At 47.3% G+C, this 16,686-nt stretch overlaps 1 protein-coding gene across 4 annotated transcripts in view; it reads right to left on the reverse strand.

Annotated features, from left to right (window-relative positions):
- The window catches only part of hectd1 (HECT domain containing 1), a 42,743-nt gene that overhangs the window by 1,602 nt on the left and 24,455 nt on the right, over positions 1-16,686 (reverse strand). For 2 of the 4 annotated variants that reach the window (XM_044166694.1, XM_044166693.1), the window contains exons 26-43: positions 13,652-14,641; positions 12,070-12,291; positions 11,014-11,147; positions 10,712-10,868; positions 9,554-9,624; positions 9,258-9,409; positions 9,111-9,165; positions 8,338-8,566; positions 7,555-7,637; positions 7,207-7,334; positions 6,300-6,501; positions 5,600-5,737; positions 3,767-4,251; positions 3,352-3,510; positions 2,516-2,594; positions 2,206-2,299; positions 491-641; positions 256-400 (exon numbers count right to left, since the gene is read on the reverse strand). In XM_044166694.1, coding sequence (XP_044022629.1) covers positions 256-400; positions 491-641; positions 2,206-2,299; positions 2,516-2,594; positions 3,352-3,510; positions 3,767-4,251; positions 5,600-5,737; positions 6,300-6,501; positions 7,207-7,334; positions 7,555-7,637; positions 8,338-8,566; positions 9,111-9,165; positions 9,258-9,409; positions 9,554-9,624; positions 10,712-10,868; positions 11,014-11,147; positions 12,070-12,291; positions 13,652-14,641 — 3,674 coding nt within the window. The remainder of the gene's footprint in view (positions 1-255; positions 401-490; positions 642-2,205; positions 2,300-2,515; positions 2,595-3,351; positions 3,511-3,766; positions 4,252-5,599; positions 5,738-6,299; positions 6,502-7,206; positions 7,335-7,554; positions 7,638-8,337; positions 8,567-9,110; positions 9,166-9,257; positions 9,410-9,553; positions 9,625-10,711; positions 10,869-11,013; positions 11,148-12,069; positions 12,292-13,651; positions 14,642-16,686) is intronic. The other 2 variants (XM_044166695.1, XM_044166696.1) reach the window with 2 other exon arrangements.

Below are 16,686 nucleotides of genomic sequence, written 5' to 3' on the forward strand. Positions count from 1 at the left end.
CTTCAGTCGTAATTATGACTTATTAAGGTTAAATATCGGAGATTTCAGAAAAGTTGACGTGAACACGGAAGAAACTGGTACTTCCAGTAGCTTCCACGTGACTTGAACGCAACATTAGGAAGGACTCGGCGATGGATTTACAAATACAGAAGCCGACGTGAAGTCAGACGCATCAGCAGAAACAGAAGTTTGAGAAGCAGCGGTCAGAAGTCCACGGACGCTGCAGCTGGCGAGCCAATCGGAGAGTGAGTTTACCTTCCTGACGATGGTGAGGCGGGGGTGCAGGTTGGCGAGGCCGCCGGGGGGCAGCGTGGAGCAGCCGGTGGTGAACTGAAGGAACGCTTTCCTCTCGTCGGACGACATCCCACATAAAACTCTGACGAACCGCAGGAAGCCGGGACTGAAGCGGAGAGGAGGGAGTTAGAGCGACAACCTACAGCAGGTGAATCTTCAGGTACAAACAAAAAAACAGCCGTCTGTGGCGACTCACCTGTCTCTGGTGTAACCCAGCTTTGGTTCAGTGTAGTTGATGATGTCATCAGCAGTCCAGGAAGGTGATTGGTTGCCACAAAGGATCATCTGAACCTCCTTATGGCTGAAAGAGCTCAACTTCTCCATCGGAAACACTCGATTAAAACCCTCTGAGGAGGAGGAGAAAACAAGGAGAGGAGGAGACAGGAGAGGAGGAAACAAGGAGAGGAGGAGACAGGAGAGGAGGAAACAAGGGAGGAGAGGAGAGGAGGAAACAAGGAGAAGAGGAGAGGAGGAAACAAGGAGAAGAGAGGAGGAAACAAGGGAGGAGAGGAGGAAACAAGGAGAGGAGAGGAGGGGAGAGGAGAGGAGGAAACAAGGAGAGGAGAGGAGGAGACAGGAGAGGAGGAAACAAGGGAGGAGAGGAGAGGAGGAAACAAGGGAGGAGAGGAGAGGAGGAGACAGGAGAGGAGGAAACAAGGGAGGAGGAAACAAGGAGAGGAGAGGAGGAGACAGGAGAGGAGGAAACAAGGAGAGGAGAGGAGGAGACAGGAGAGGAGGAAACAAGGAGAGGAGAGGAGGAGACAGGAGAGGAGGAAACAAGGAGAGGAAAAGAGGAAACAAGGGGAGGAGAGGAGGAGACAGGAGAGGAGGAAACAAGGAGAGGAAAAGAGGAAACAAGGGGAGGAGAGGAGGAGACAGGAGAGGAGGAAACAAGGAGAGGAAAAGAGGAAACAAGGGGAGGAGAGGAGGAAACAAGGAGAGGAGAGGAGGAAACAAGGAGAGGAGAGGAGGAAACAAGGAGAGGAGAGGAGGAGACAGGAGAGGAGGAAACAAGGAGAGGAAAAGAGGAAACAAGGGGAGGAGAGGAGGAAACAAGGAGAGGAGGAGGAGGAAACAAGGAGAGGAGAGGAGGAAACAAGGAGAGGAGAGGAGGAGACAGGAGAGGAGGAAACAAGGAGAGGAAAAGAGGAAACAAGGGGAGGAGAGGAGGAAACAAGGAGAGGAGAGGAGGAAACAAGGAGAGGAGAGGAGGAGACAGGAGAGGAGGAAACAAGGAGAGGAGAGGAGGAAACAAGGAGAGGAGAGGAGGAGACAGGAGAGGAGGAAACAAGGAGAGGAGAGGAGGAAACAAGGAGAGGAGAGGAGGAGACAGGAGAGGAGGAAACAAGGAGAGGAAAAGAGGAAACAAGGGGAGGAGAGGAGGAAACAAGGAGAGAGAGAGGAGGAAACAAGGAGAGGAGAGGAGGAGACAGGAGAGGAGGAAACAAGGAGAGGAAAAGAGGAAACAAGGGGAGGAGAGGAGGAAACAAGGAGAGGAGAGGAGGAGACAGGAGAGGAGAGGAGGAGACAGGAGAGGAGAGGAGGAAACAAGGAGAGGAGAGGAGGAGACAGGAGAGGAGAAAACAAGGAGAGAAAAAGAGGAAACAAGGGGAGGAGAGGAGGAGACAGGAGAGGAGGAGACAGGAGAGGAGGATCTTGTCAGTTCATCTCTGAACCAAATCAGGAGAAGCTGTGTGTGCGCTTGTGTCGCTGTCACCATGACGACAGAAAACATTAAAGCCACCAGGAGAGCAGGACCTCCTCCTGTCTCCGTCCTGCTGAACGTCTGGTACAGACCAGATCCTGATCCCCCCCCCCTTAACGGGCTTTAATCTCATATTACTGGTATGTGTATTCAGAGGTGTGTGTGTGTGTGTGTGTGTGTGTGTGTTTGTGTGTGTGTGTGTTTACCTCTGAAGGCCTCCATCTGTTTCTGGATGCCGGTGTGCATACACAAGTCAAACATCAACTCCACGTACTCCTCTGCATTCTCCATAGTCACCATCTACACACACACACACACACACACACCCCTTTAGCATCAACGTTACAACTGAATGAAATCAGAAGGTGTTCAGACACGTTGTGTATAAACTCCACCAACACGCAGGAAAACTTCAGATTCAGACTAAAAACTCGATTATATGAACGAAACGTTTGTTCATCTTCGACAGCAGGGAACCTTCGTCATCGCGTGGTGACGCCAGGTGTGTTTTCATACCTCGTCGTCTCCGTTGGGTTTGAGATCCACAGCTGAGAAACCGTGAACCTTCGAGGACGGACAGAACTGGAAGTTCAACCTGGGGAACAAAAACACGAGGGGAGGAAGGTTTATTGACCCGGAGACGACAGACGGCTGTTTGGTCGTCAGCTTTTCAGAAACTCGATTTAAGCTTGTTGATCATTTTTTGTGTTTTAAAAAAAAAAAAAAACATTCAAATAAGGAAGCTCATGGGGGTAGCATTCAATATTATTCTATTAAATCTGAATTATGTTGAATCTCAGTCTCAGTATAATTAATCTGCGTATCTGACGTGAAACAGAACCAGCTAACTGAACCAGACACCGACCCGTGGTGCCTTTAAAGCCGCAAGTTCACATTCAGTGTTGATCACCAGAACTTTGCGTTTCCTTCAGCTCTAACAAACATTTCCTTTTTGCAAAGATGATTTTTTAAAAGTACTTTAAATCCCACGTTGTTTACTTGTCTGATCGCAGCGTATTTTGGCGTAACTTACCTCAACGTGTATACATCACCAAACATGCAGATACGTGGTTTTCACTGGACACTGATGGTAGTTCCAGTTTTTTGTTTTTCATGGAGCTTTTTAAATCAGAATAAAACTGCCTTCATTTTACGGTTTAAAATACTTTTTACTTTCGGTCTACGAGTACGTCGCATACGTGTTCATTTAAAGTTTTGTCTCGGCCCTTGAACGCACCTTCAGCCTCCCTCCAGACCTGATCCAGAAGCTGAAGGTGGGACATGAACCCTGGGGCTGCTGGGAGTGTTACCATGGAGACCCAGAGGCTCTGATGTGTGTGTGTGTGTTTTACCCGAGGTCCTCAATGCTGAGGGGGGGTCCGGAGCCCAGCGGGTTCCTCAGCATCAGGTCCTGCAGTCTGGTGTTCTTCTCATCTTCAGATAAACTCTTACTGGCCAGAATCTGCCTCCTCTTCACCGCCAGCTCCTTCACCTCCTTCAGGAATCTCGCCCTGCAGGAGGAGGAGGAGGAGGAGGAGTCGAGGGAGAAACGTTGGGATGGATTTAAGAAAGTGTAACAGCAGAGAACGAGACGAGATGGAGGAGAGAAATGAGGTTTCATCAGTTTTCGTTCAAATGTAGAAGAAACGAAGCAGCTGGCGGTGAACATGCAAATTCCCCGACACCCGCACTTTGAAACTGATGAGTCAATACTAAAGAACTCGTGTAGGAAGACGCGTGGACACCTTACTGCTCTCTCTGTCTCACCTGTGTGGGTTGACGAGCTGGAAGTCGTCCCAGGTGAGGATGCCGTGGTACCAGGCGGGCGGTTTGGGTTTCGGGGGGTCCATGATGAACTCAGACTTGGAGTCCTCGTCGAAGCTGCCCACAGAGTACGTCTCCTGGCTCTCCTCTGTGGACGCCTCCGACTGCACCTCCGACAGCAGCAGGAAGGGCTGCAGGTGGGGGCGCTCGGGGTCGTGACCCTGCGGCGAGCTGCGAGACTGGTACAGAAGCTTGCTCATGTTGGACTTGATGTCTCCCATGCAGAGCAGCTTGAAGAAGGGCTGCGAGACGGGCAGGTCCACCAGCCGGTTGTCCTGGATGCACTTTGCCAGGAAGACGCCCAGGAAGTGGAAGAGCTTCGTGATTCGCTCCAGCTCCTCGCTGTCCTGAGGGAACGGAGCCGGGAACAGACCGCAGGAGCGCTGCACGTAGAATCCAGGAGGCTTCAGACCGCCGCCCAGGTCCACCTGAAACACAGGACGAGGATCAGTTTACTGACGAGGTTTCACAAGATCACAGGACACTGATTCAAGACAGAAAGAAGGCCATGTTGACGATGTCTTCCGCACTACACACTAAGGCCGTCACTTTTTACTCAAAATAATGATTCGATCTCTAATGATGTCACTGAATTCAAAGTTCTGTCCGACAGTCCGTCGGGTCGCCCGTTCACTAAACTCGACTTTTATGGTTCTCATCACTTGGCACTGATGTGACAGAAACCACGGCACACCTGGCAGATCTGGTTTCATCAGAGCGCAGTCCGTTTGTGGTTCACTCATCGTGTATGTTTTGGTTCAGGCGCGATCTCTCTCTGTACTCGAATAAAAGCCTCACTACTGAGTTGAGAAAGAAAAGATAGAAAGAGGGAGGAGCGCAGAAAAACAAAAACTGAGCCTGAGATAGCGTTCCATGGTCCATATTTCATTGTAGTTACTAAATTAAAAATATACAGATAAAACTCAGGTAATGGACACGGCGGATTTCATGCACTGCTGAATGCAGAAATGTCCACAGTGACAGGATCTGAGAAGCATCAGTCGCTCGGGAACAGCAGGGCGTTGACCCCCCCCCCGGAAGAAAACAGCTGTGTCTGCTGGTGGGAGACGAGCGAACAGATAATCTGAGGAAGCGTTTTGGATTTGAAACCACAGACGGCAACATTGTGTATAAAGGTGAGGCTGTTTGCCGCCTTACAGTATCGTTACCACGACAAATCTGACGTCACCTGTCAGGTACGAACGAACGGTTCTCATTTGTTGTTTGAAAGGGCGACGTACTAATAGCACACAGTATGTCTTAAATATTAAAAAGGTGTGGTATGCGATTCTAATCCAGAACACGTCTTTGTCAAATTCAGCAAATGTCTGCTCACGGTCCGCTAGCTGTCCGTCCCAGATCTGCTGCTGTTGTGATGTTAGCTATAGCAGCAGGAGAGTTGTGAGCGTCGCTGTCTGGAGCTGCTGTGCTCGCTCTGGGAAACCGTCTCGTCCTCTCTGGCTGTTAGCTTCGCAGCAGCAGCTGTAGCGACAGTTTGCTAACCCACAACCTAGCTAAGCTAACCAACGACATAGCTAACGTTAGTTACAGTACTTGCTGTGTCGTCATTCGCTCTGTATCATGGTATTGGATGTCTCCAGAATCGCACACCCCACCTTTAAGTGTTTTAATATACAGTTTATACAGTAAGAAGTTAATGGACTTTTCCACAGACAATGATCCAAGACTTACGTCAACAGACGTGCATCAAACTGTGACTTTAGAAAACTGCTGCCAATGACACAAAAAGTAGAAATGATTGCGTGTGCGTCCCACCTGTCGGGACTCGTCGTCGGGGAAGTCGTCGTCACACAGCCAGATCCCCAGAGACGTTCTCTGAAACTCTGCAGCCACCAGAGCGTAAAACTCCAGAGTCGGGCCGAGACCTGTTCCCTCCTCACCCTGAAACTCCACCTGGACACACACACACACAGGGTTAGACAGCCATATAATAAAACACACACTTGATTTTGTTATTGATGAGTTACTAGAATTTGGGGGCATCAGAACACAATCAGGGGAGAGTTTCTTCATATTTAAGTAGTTTGTTTTTCTGTTTTGTGAAGCGGTTTAAAAATGTGCTGCTCAGTAGCTTCCGAGATTTTACTGTTAGTACAATATCATACGCTATCATGAGTTCATGATAAACGGGAGTAAAGCAACTCTTTCGAAGCAGCAATAATGCAAGAAAAACATTCAGACAATATGTAAAGATGCACTGGGATGATTCATATAATACCCTGAACTCTGAAAATCATATCTAAATAACAATCTCACTACATTTAAAGTTCCATAGAAACTGAGCAAACTCAATCTGCTGATCTAAAAACATTTTTTTTAATCTCGTGTTAATATTTTATATGTGTCATTTTTCAGACTCAAACAAACCTCCTAAAATCACAAATACTCTTTTTGAAGAGTAAATGTATAAATTAACCTGCAGAGGTCACCATTGTTCCTTAAATCTGACTCTCACCTCCAGCACGGACTTCCTGTCGGCGTGGAGCTGCATGACGGACTCGGCCCACTCCATCATGGCTTCTCCTCGGGGGACTTTGACTCGCTCGTGTTTGAGCCGCCCCACCCTGAACTCTCCGGGGTCGTCCCGCCGCACCGTGGTGGACGGCCGGGAGCGCTCCATGGTCGCCTCGCGCCGGTTCTGGAGCCACACGATCGCCCTACAGACACACCGGGGTCAGAGGTCAAGGACTGGAACGGTAGTCAGTTAAGAGACGTGTGTCAGACTCAATGATGAAATATTTCTAAAATTAAACAGGAAACAATAAAAAAGAAAAATAAATTTAACTCGACGTGAATGAAGCTGAAGACGACAACAAAGACTTAAAGTTGGCAGATTTTGTCCCCAGTTAAGTCTCAGGATGGAAAGCTGATATTTGAGCGTCTTATCCAAATTTCTGGGTTTATTCCCAACTTTACACACATTTTCCAGGTTTTACTCAGGCCTTTGGATTTTATTACAACTCTTTCAAAATTTGGGAGGTTTTACCCAGATTTATTTCTCACCTTTCATGTAGTTTTATTTTGGCCTGTGCCTTATTCGATAGTGACAGTAGAGATCTGACAGTAAGTGCAACAACAAGGTCCACGGCCGTCTGAACCACCAGACCCCCCCAAGGTAATATACGCAATACGTTTTGGGGCCTATTTAGTCCCATATTTTAAATGAACGTTTGAAATCAAGGTCTGTTACATTTTTATTCCTTTTCACAGTTTAAACCCAAATTTTCAGGATTTATTCACAAGTCTTTGTCTCGCATTTTGTCACACATCTGTTTGTGCAGCTTATTGCGAGTTAGACGCAGCTCTGCCTGCGAGGCTCAGTCCGGTCCAGGGATGTCCTGGATGCTGGTCTCAGGACTCACCTGGACGCTCCAAACGCTGTGCAGGTGAAGTAGAGCTGTCGGGTCTCGAAGGGGATGAGGAAAGGACACTTGGAGGTGAGCTGTTCACACCAGTCGGGCAGAGCTCCGCTGGCCAGAGCCAAAGGCTCCTGGGAAACAGACAACCACTCATTAATCAACATTAACTACTGCACTATTAACTACAACAGGCCGCATTCATACAACACTTCATCAAATTAAGACTTTTTCCTCACTGAAAACCAGCTGGACTAAAGAAAAACATTCATCACTCATTAAAAAAAAAATCCACTTTATCCAATTTCATCCTCTGGACAGGAAGTGTTTCATGACCCAGCAGTGAAAACTGACCTCGATCTGCTGCAGAATCTTGGTCGTGATCTTCTTACTGGTGAACTCCTCTGGAGACGCGTTGAACTGCAGCTCGTCGAAGTCTGCACGGAAACATTTGAATTCAGTTCTCAGAACTGATGCGCTGCCAGTGTACAGTGGCATCAGCAAGAGTTCAGACGTACTGTTGCGAGCGATTTCAATTTCTGACTTTTGTTTGATTTGCGAAAAGTTCTAACAAAGTTTCAGTGTGTGTGTGTTCGAGTGTGTGTGTGTTCATGCCCTCCTGCAGTGTGTGTTTTACAGTTCGTACCCTCCTGCAGTGTGTGTTTTGTGTATGAGTGTGTGTGTGTTTTTTTTACAGTTCGTACCCTCCTGCAGTGTGTGTTTTGTGTATGAGTGTGTGTGTGTTTTTACAGTTCGTACCCTCCTGCAGTGTGTGTTTTGTGTGTGTGTGTGTGTGTGTATGAGTGTTTTTTACAGTTCGTACCCTCCTGCAGTGTGTGTTTTGTGTGTGTGTGTGTGTATGAGTGTTTTTTACAGTTCGTACCCTCCTGCAGTGTGTGTTTTGTGTGTGTGTGTGTGTGTGTGTGTGTGTGTGTGTGTTTTGTGTGTGTATGAGTGTTTTTTACAGTTCGTACCCTCCTGCAGTGTGTGTGTGTGTGTGTGTGTGTGTGTGTGTGTGTGTGTGTGTGTGTGTGTGTGTGTGTGTGTGTGTGTATGAGTGTTTTTTACAGTTCGTACCCTCCTGCAGTGTGTGTTTTGTGTGTGTGTGTGTGTATGAGTGTTTTTTACAGTTCGTACCCTCCTGCAGTGTGCGGGGGTTGGAGGTGGCGTCTCCTCCGATGATGTAGAGGATGCGCAGCAGCTGCAGGACGTCCTCCACCCCGCAGGCGTTCTGGCTGCAGCCGGCCTTCGCCTGTGCTACCTCCCTGGCCACGCCCAGGATCTCACTGCTCTGATTGGCTGAAACCGAGCTCGGGCTCAGGCCGCCAGAACGACCCCCAACACTGATGCTGTGTTCACATAAGTCCTGGAGGAGAGAAATAAATCAAAAAGGTCAGACGTCAGGTTGTGGGTTTTATTCTGCCATTTCTGATGGAGAAGTTGTGAGTTCACAACTTTTACTAACTTTGCAACTCTTCATCACAAAGACCATTTATGAATATGTGATCGACAGTTTGCAGTCAATAATGGCACGATTGTCATTAATTCCACATCAGATGTTTTTACGTTCTGCTTCATTTTATTTTGTTTATTAATCAGGGAAATGTTAAAGTCACATCTCCCAGAAAACGAGTTGAGTTTCATGTTTCCTTCGTGGAACAGAAGTTGTTTTCTACTCAGTTCTACTTCGTACAAGAACTTCTGTCACATCGGGATCATGTGTCCGACTGATCGTCAATAAGGTGGGTCTTATCGAACATGAGCCTGTCAGAGGCCAAAGACGAGGTGGAAGGAAACATGAACGCAAGAAGGTCGGCGTGCTGCTGACTCTGTTGGATAATGAATGATAAACTTAGAACAAATATTTCTCTTCCCGTCACGAATCAGTTTGTTTCCTCTGTGCGACTCACCATCTTCCCGCTCTCCTTCTCTTTGTCAGAGTCCTTCAGCTCTCTGTACATTATCCTGCAGCACAAAACAGCCGGAATAAAAACTCAAACATCTGCGAAAAAGGTCAAGCAGTTCGTGTCAGATTCAGACTCTGGCCCTCCTCTTACGTGTATGTGGGCTCCCAGATGCGTCGCAGTTTGTCCGTCTTCACGGCTCCGTTGCAGGAGAGCTGCAGCAGCCGCTGGACGTAGTAGAAGATGGTCGTTTTGTAGTTGGACAGAGGAAGCTCCACCTCCCGGGTTGTACCCAGCCCCGCCACCTGAACGCACAAACCAGCAACTTAAAGATACATTTTTAACTGTAAAATAACATTTCCAACCTTCAGGATCTGAGTCTTTACATACATTTCCTGAATTTTCCAGACCTGGTAATAAATTCAGTTGTTTGGTCGTGGTTTTCTTACCTTCAGGGTGAGAGAGAGGTGAGGAGACGGAGCGCACTCCACCTCCTCCGGAACCTCCGAACGAGGAGTTCCTGACAGAAGGAAAGCGAACATGAACTTTAGTGACGTTGAAATCAGACGTCGAGTTCTGTGGTTTAAAAGATTGTAAGGAACTTAGGTTGTTTACATGACGCTGAGAGTTTAGATGTTGACGTGTGTTAACGTCTGAAAGCTTCAAACTAAAAAAACAAAAACAAAAACTACGGGATATTTCCAGAGTAACTCTAGAGTTCTTATATGTTTGAAATATGTTCGGATTTACAGGAAGTAATGCTTTAAAAATCTTTCAAATATCTTTCTGGCTGGAATTACTCCTGTTGTATATCTGTTTTATTGAGCCTCCTTAGAGTTTAAGTTTAAAAAGGTCCAGTGTGGAGGATTTAGTTGCATCTAGCCGTAAAATTGCAGTTTGCAACCATTTAAATCCCGCTCGCCTCGCCCTCCCCTCCCAAGCCTGTAGGAGAAACTACGGTGGCCGCGAAACTCGCGAATGGCCGTCTCTAGAACCGGTGTTTGGTTTGTCCGTTCTAGGCTACTGTAGAAACATGGCGGTGCAACATGGCGGCCTCCGTCGAAGGGGAAAACAACGATTCTTATCTTCAGGTGATTATACACTAATGAAAACATGCTTATATAAGTATTATATTCCATTTCTGCCAGTAGCTCCTCCTAAATGTTCCACACTGGAGCTTTAAGTTTTCATTTGCACAACAGTTACAGTGAAGCAGTCGTTGGCACTGGAGTTCTTGTTCTTAGGCTCGTACAAAAATATGCAAAAGAAAAATCACGTAATCAAGTAAATGAGAAAAAGAGTCTAAGACAAAGAAATAGTGCAAATGTATATAATATATAGAAAAAGAATAAAATAATATAACATGAAATATAATACTGGGGTAGACTGAGGCTGTGCAGTAATGTAGTAAATATATGTGCTTAGTGAGAACCGGTTATGTACAGGTAGGAACAGGTATATAAATATATACACTGTGATGGTTTACACACACGTATACTCCGCTTTACTGTTATTTTTCCAGACCTTATTTCTTGATAAAGTTTGGTTTGAGTTCCACTTCAAACATAACTGAAAGGTATTTCAGGATCCTGGTCTGTGTGTCGTACCTGGCGGGGGGATCTCCAGGTCGGTGGTCTGCTGGACGTTGGTTCTTCCTGGTCGGGGGTCGAAGGCGGGGACCAGAGCGGAGAACTGTCTCTTCAGGACGAAGTCGTCGTCCCACGTCCTCCTGCGACCTCCTTTGGTCTCGTACTCCTCTTCCTCCTGCAGGGCGGCAGCCACACACTCGTCACACCCTCTGACTTCACTTCCTGTTTCTCACTACTCACGCTGCCAGGTCAGTGTTGATCTGCTGGTTTTATTTTATGACCCACAAACAAACCCCACAAACAAAAAAAAGGTCTATTACCAGAACCTCCTCGTACTCCTGGTCCTCCTGATTGTCGTCTTCGTTCTCGTCATCGTCGTCGTCCGGCTCAGGGAGGTCTTCCTCGTCGTCCAGCTCAGCCAATAGTGTGTTGGCACGACAGCTGTCCAGGAAGTCTACAGGAGGTTGAGAGAGACACACAAGAGGAAAATCTTAAAATCCAGCTCGATAGATTAAAAGAAAGAATGTTTTTGGCTCGTTCACGCCCCTGATGGTCGACCACCGACACAGCCTCCTTCAAACACCGAGAAAAGAACTTAAAACATTAACTGACAGAAGATCAAACAATTTTATTAATTTCTAAGATGTGGCTTTGCTGTAAACTGAATCCCTGTTGGTCAGACAGATACAGCAATCTGAAGACATGACATGACTTATTATCACGTGTTTTTAGAGTCAGAGACCAACGAGCCGTCAAACCACCCCTGGAACCTGACGGTCAATAATCAACTATATATCTAAATACAGCAAATTTGGTCCAGACACATTTTTGCTCATTAGTTCACAGTTATATTGTTTAAATGCAGCCAAATTTGCTATACATTTTAATTTTTATACCAAATTCAGTGCAATCCGACAACATTTAAACACACACACACACTTAACATTTCTGAATACCGATGATGACACTTTATCACTAACTCATCAATACATTCTCCAAATGACACCAAATCTGTCAGTATGCGCTCCAGACTCGCCTTATCCAATCTGGTGCAAATCTATTCGACGCCAAAACACGTTGTTTTTTTTTTTGCTGTTAGCTTACAAATACATTGTTCCGCTAAATAATCCAGCTGTTTGACTTTTATTCAGCGATGCCGTCTGCTTCCTGATCGCCCCGATCGGGTGGTTGGACCCCAGTATACCTGGTTATAGTAAAATTTTGTCTGTAGCAGAAAATAACTAATAAACAATGAACATGACCTGCGCACCAAATGTGATATTTCATCTTGCTAATCTGCTCCCTGATGTGAGAAGAGTTAGACAGCCGGTTAGTTGAAGCAGTGTGTGTGTGTGTGTGTGTGTGTGGTCACCAACCATAGAGAGAGAACTCAGCCTCCTGGCCCGTGTCGCTCTCGCTGGACGTGGACGTCAGGCTGGTCGTCAGTGTGTTGCTTAGCAACTGGCCCACCGACAGACCCGTGGTGGCCGTGGCTACGTTATTGCTGCTGGTTACTATGGAGGTTGACATGGTAACAGTGGAGGTGGTGCCAGTGGTGGTGAGGTTAGGAAAGCTCTGAGCGCCCATGAGAGGAGAAGCTGCAAACAAACACACAAACAAACAAACAAAGGGCGGTTAGTTTGTCAGAAACCAAAAGAGACAAAGCAGCAAGTGAAGCTCGTTAATCTCCGTCAGCTGACTGGAAACAGCTGCTGATTGGCTGGAGGATGCTCATGCTGTTAACCCAGCAGGATGCAGACCGGAGCACCCAGCCTGCGTCTGGTCTCAGGTCTCAGTAATATCTGACTTCAGCTGCTAAGAACGTTACGTTAGAGAGCGTTCCTGTCACTCGAGAGCGTTGCTTTGTTTGCGGCTCACTGAGCTTCTCAATCACAGGAACATTTCCTGGATCCCAGGGATCTTGTCAGGAACTCTACCTACATTTCGACTGCAACCTACGTTTTGGTTCCTGCCCCTTAAAAATGCCGGCTCCTGAGTAACCACTGTCTGATAGACCAGGAACTTTCAGGGCAGAGCTGTTCTGAACATCACTGATTGGCTAAACATGAGACACTACGCAGCTACAACATGTGTACAAAATTTATTTGGACTGCAACCAAGTAGTGGTTGTTACTATCAATTATTATTAGCAGTAGGGTTGTGGTTTTTTTGTGTCATCGACCTTTAAATGACAGCTATGGAGCTAACTAGTCTTTAATAAGGAGTGAGATAATGAAAAAGTGGTTGAGAGATACGAAACTGAAACTTTATTTTAGTCTCCACTAAAGTTGTCACTTTTTAATCTGTTATTAGTCCAATTTGCTAGCTGGTTTTTGAGGAGAGGTCTTTCCAGCTCATTTAGAGATGAATGACACACCAGGTGAAGAGATTTCAAACTAACTGCAGGGAGAGAATCACCAAAGACAGACTGCTAAGCTATTTCTGAACTCTGGTCTGTTCAGGACGGGTCCATCTCAGGTAAGATGGTTAAGGGTACACAAATGTTTGCACTTGTCTGCAGAGGGAGCAGTAACTTGTTTAATGTTGTTAAAGTTAGTACGTGCTGATAAGTTAGTCCAGACTACATTAACCAACAGTCACGAGTCCCGCTCTACTCTGAACACACAGTCAGCCGCTGAAACAGTGACAGACAGGTGTGTTTAGTCCTATATCCTGCGCGCCCCGTGTACCCCGGCTAAGTCCTTACCGGGTTCGAATCCGCGGCCATGTCATCCCCTCACTCCCTCCCCCTCTTGTCTATCGACTGCACTATCAATTTAAGGCAAAAATCCCACCCAAATAATAATTTTTAAAAAAAAGGTTTCATCCTTGTTACATCATTAAAGTGCTGCTTTCAGTCGAAACGGTTGACCCCCACCTGACCGTGTAACTGGTGCAGTACTCGTCCTGCCTGGCAGTTACAGTATAGTATTAGTATAGTAATATTGCAGTACTCACTGGCAGTACTCAAGACGTTCCTGCCCAGCGTGTTGGTGTTGTTGTCGCTGCTGCTGCGGCTAAGGTTCATGTTGTTGGTGGCATTGGTGCGTGACATGTTGGGGGCGCGGCGGACGAACGACTCCATGAGGCTGGCCTCCCGTGACGACAGGTTGGGCACGCTGGCGCTGGAGCTCATGGGAGCGCCAGCGGCCAGCAGGGAGCTGACAGACAGCCGGGCGTTAGCCGCCGAGCACAGAGGCCTCTGGGAAGGCGTGTCCTTGCTGGATGACTCCGACACCGAGCTGACGTCGGGGGAGCTCACGCTCACCAGCCCCATGGAGATCGCCGTCGCCGGGTCGGTGGAGTCCTTGTTTCTGGCTTCGTCGCCGGGGGCAGACGTGTCGGCGGTGAGCGTGCCGGAGCTGGACGCGGAGCCGGACCCGCCCTCCACCGCAGAGGACAGTACAACGATCGGCTCCTGCTGCTGTCCGTCAGAGCCGACCCCGCCCCCCGTTACTCCTCCCATCCCGGAGCCCTGGTCGAGCAGCAGCCCCTCGGCCCTCCTATCCAGCCGCAGACCCCCAGCGCCTGGCAGCCCTGCAGAGGAGCTCAGGCTGATGTCGGAGGAAGAGGCGACGCTGCAGACGGAGCTGCTGCTGCCCTTCCTGCTGGAGGAGCTGGCCCCGCCGAGCGACGTGGCCCCGCCCTTGTCGGGACAGTTATTTTTCACCAGGCTGCTCCACGACTGCTGCTGCGAGGAGGACGAGGTGGAGGAGGACGAAGAGGAGGTGATGGTTGTGGTGCCGCCGCCGCTGGCTGCCGGCGTCACGGAGGGTCCCACCGTGGAGGAGGCGGGGCCTGAAACAGTGGATGAGACAGGTTTGGGTGACGGCGCTGTGGCAGCCGACTCAGGGTCGTACCCTGGAGCAAGCTTGAGGTCAAACTTCCCTTCAGCGCCCATACGGTAAGAGTTAGAGCCGCCAGCATCCCAGGTTACATCAATCCAGCCTGGATGGACAGAGAGATAGGAGGGAGACGGACGGATGGATGTCAGAGACCCGGCAGAGAGAGAGACAGAGAGAGACAGACAGAGAGAGGTAGAGGGAGGTAGACAGACAGCAGAGAAGCAGCTTACAGTTAGAGCAGCTCCACACAGCTCCACACTGGACCAGATCGCAGCAGTGAAATGTTCCTTTAAAGTCACGATGAAACAGTGACCTGTTTTTGTCTAATTGTAATAATCACAAAAAATATTTTTAAAAAGTACAAACGTTATGGGGACATATTGAAGAGAGGTGGTATTACATTTCTATGGGACAACTGCTTGTCTTTGTCTTGAGGTTTGTTAAGATGGAGCGATTTGCTACTTTACTTGGAGTAATTAAAGAAAATGCATATTCATTGTTTTTTTTTTATTGTCTCTCCCAAGATTTATCATATCGTTCATTTATTGTGCATTTTCAATAAAGTTTCACCACATAAAAAACAAAAAAATCTGCAACATTTACATTAACATCTTCTGTTTTCATGAAAACAGAAGAATGAAACAAGAAATATCAAAATCAGCGTACTAACTGTTAAATAAGCAGTTATGCTGCAGTTTATGACATCGCAGCTCACGGTTGCCATAGTAACACTACACGCTTTCCAGCTCGGGAGCTTTTCCGGGAGCTCGGCAGTCAGAAGCATAATGGTCAGAGCATCTCAGCCCTCAACGCAGTCTGACAGGACTGAATCTGAGCCCAAAACTCAAATCAGACTCAACACTACTCTGTTTTGGCTGCTTGTTATGGAGGACAGTTATCATCAGATAGCATATTCACTGTGGTGCTGCGCTTTAACCATCATCATATACGTGTGATGTGTCTCTGTCATCTCTGGTTAACAGCTGCAGGTGTTTCCTCTCTCGCCACATCAACAGCAGCCTCCCAAAAATAAAACACCTGTAACCTGTTTTGTTTGTCCTTGTACAACCTTAAATATGAGCTCACTTTAAATTTGAAAGAAAAGAAATACATTTAACACATTAGTGTATTTAACTGAATTCATTGTTTATTTTAAGTATCTGTGAATCTGCACCTGTTGGCTTTTATTCTGAGGGATTGAGAACGGGCCTATATTATTTAACTTTATACTAATATAATGCTGTTACAACCGATTTGCATCGAGGTACATACAGTATATAGTATGTTACACTGGGGGTTGGGTGGCTCGGGGCGTTTGTTCTTTACGGCAGTGTTTCCCAATCACTGTCGGCGTGTTTTAAAACTCCACTTGAGGAGGTTTTGGTCCAGGTGGAGCGATGATAGAGAAAAATATGAACACAGTCACAGAAAATGACAATCGAAGCAAAAGTAGAAAATATTTCTGGCAAATGCAAAGCGTCAACGCCACAAAAGAAAGAAATTAAACTGAGAAACAGCAATAATCCTGGTTTTTAAACGATGATCAACAGGAGGTACTGCTGGCGTCTCCACGCTGCTCACTGGCAGAAACATCAGATCTGAGTCAAAACACAGAAACCCCGAGAGGAGCAAGAAGCAGGGAGGAAGAGGAGGAGGAGGAGGAGGAAGGAGGGCGTTTGTTACTTCCTGCACGGGCACAAATCTTCAGATCTAAATCTTTTATTTAGATCTGATTTAACATCGACTGTCCGGGTGACCTGTTGGGACTGGAGCGCTTTGACGAGGCGTGTGCATCGTTACTGTAATATTTCTTTTCGGATGGTCACGGTGTCAGATTAGTCGGTTATAGAGTCCTTAGTACTCGCTGCGACTACGAGACATGAAAGACAACAATCAGATCTCACCACCTTTTTGACAACCCGCGTGGCGTTCAGGTGATGGGCGAGACGCCAGAGACCGACTTCACTGTTCCGCCTGACAGCGCCACGCAGAAGTTGTCAAACTCGGGGAGAGAAGAAGAAGAATTCAGACGCACTTATGGGATGTAGCAACAAAGTAGTAGCATCAAACCGTCTGCTTCTGTTCTGCGTCGTTTCTTTGAGACATTTTCACATCGTCATGCAAAGCGAATAGATTACACCATCAGAT

The sequence above is a fragment of the Siniperca chuatsi genome, linkage group LG15 (genome assembly GCF_020085105.1).
Source record: "Siniperca chuatsi isolate FFG_IHB_CAS linkage group LG15, ASM2008510v1, whole genome shotgun sequence".
Taxonomy (NCBI): Eukaryota; Metazoa; Chordata; class Actinopteri; order Centrarchiformes; family Sinipercidae; genus Siniperca; species Siniperca chuatsi.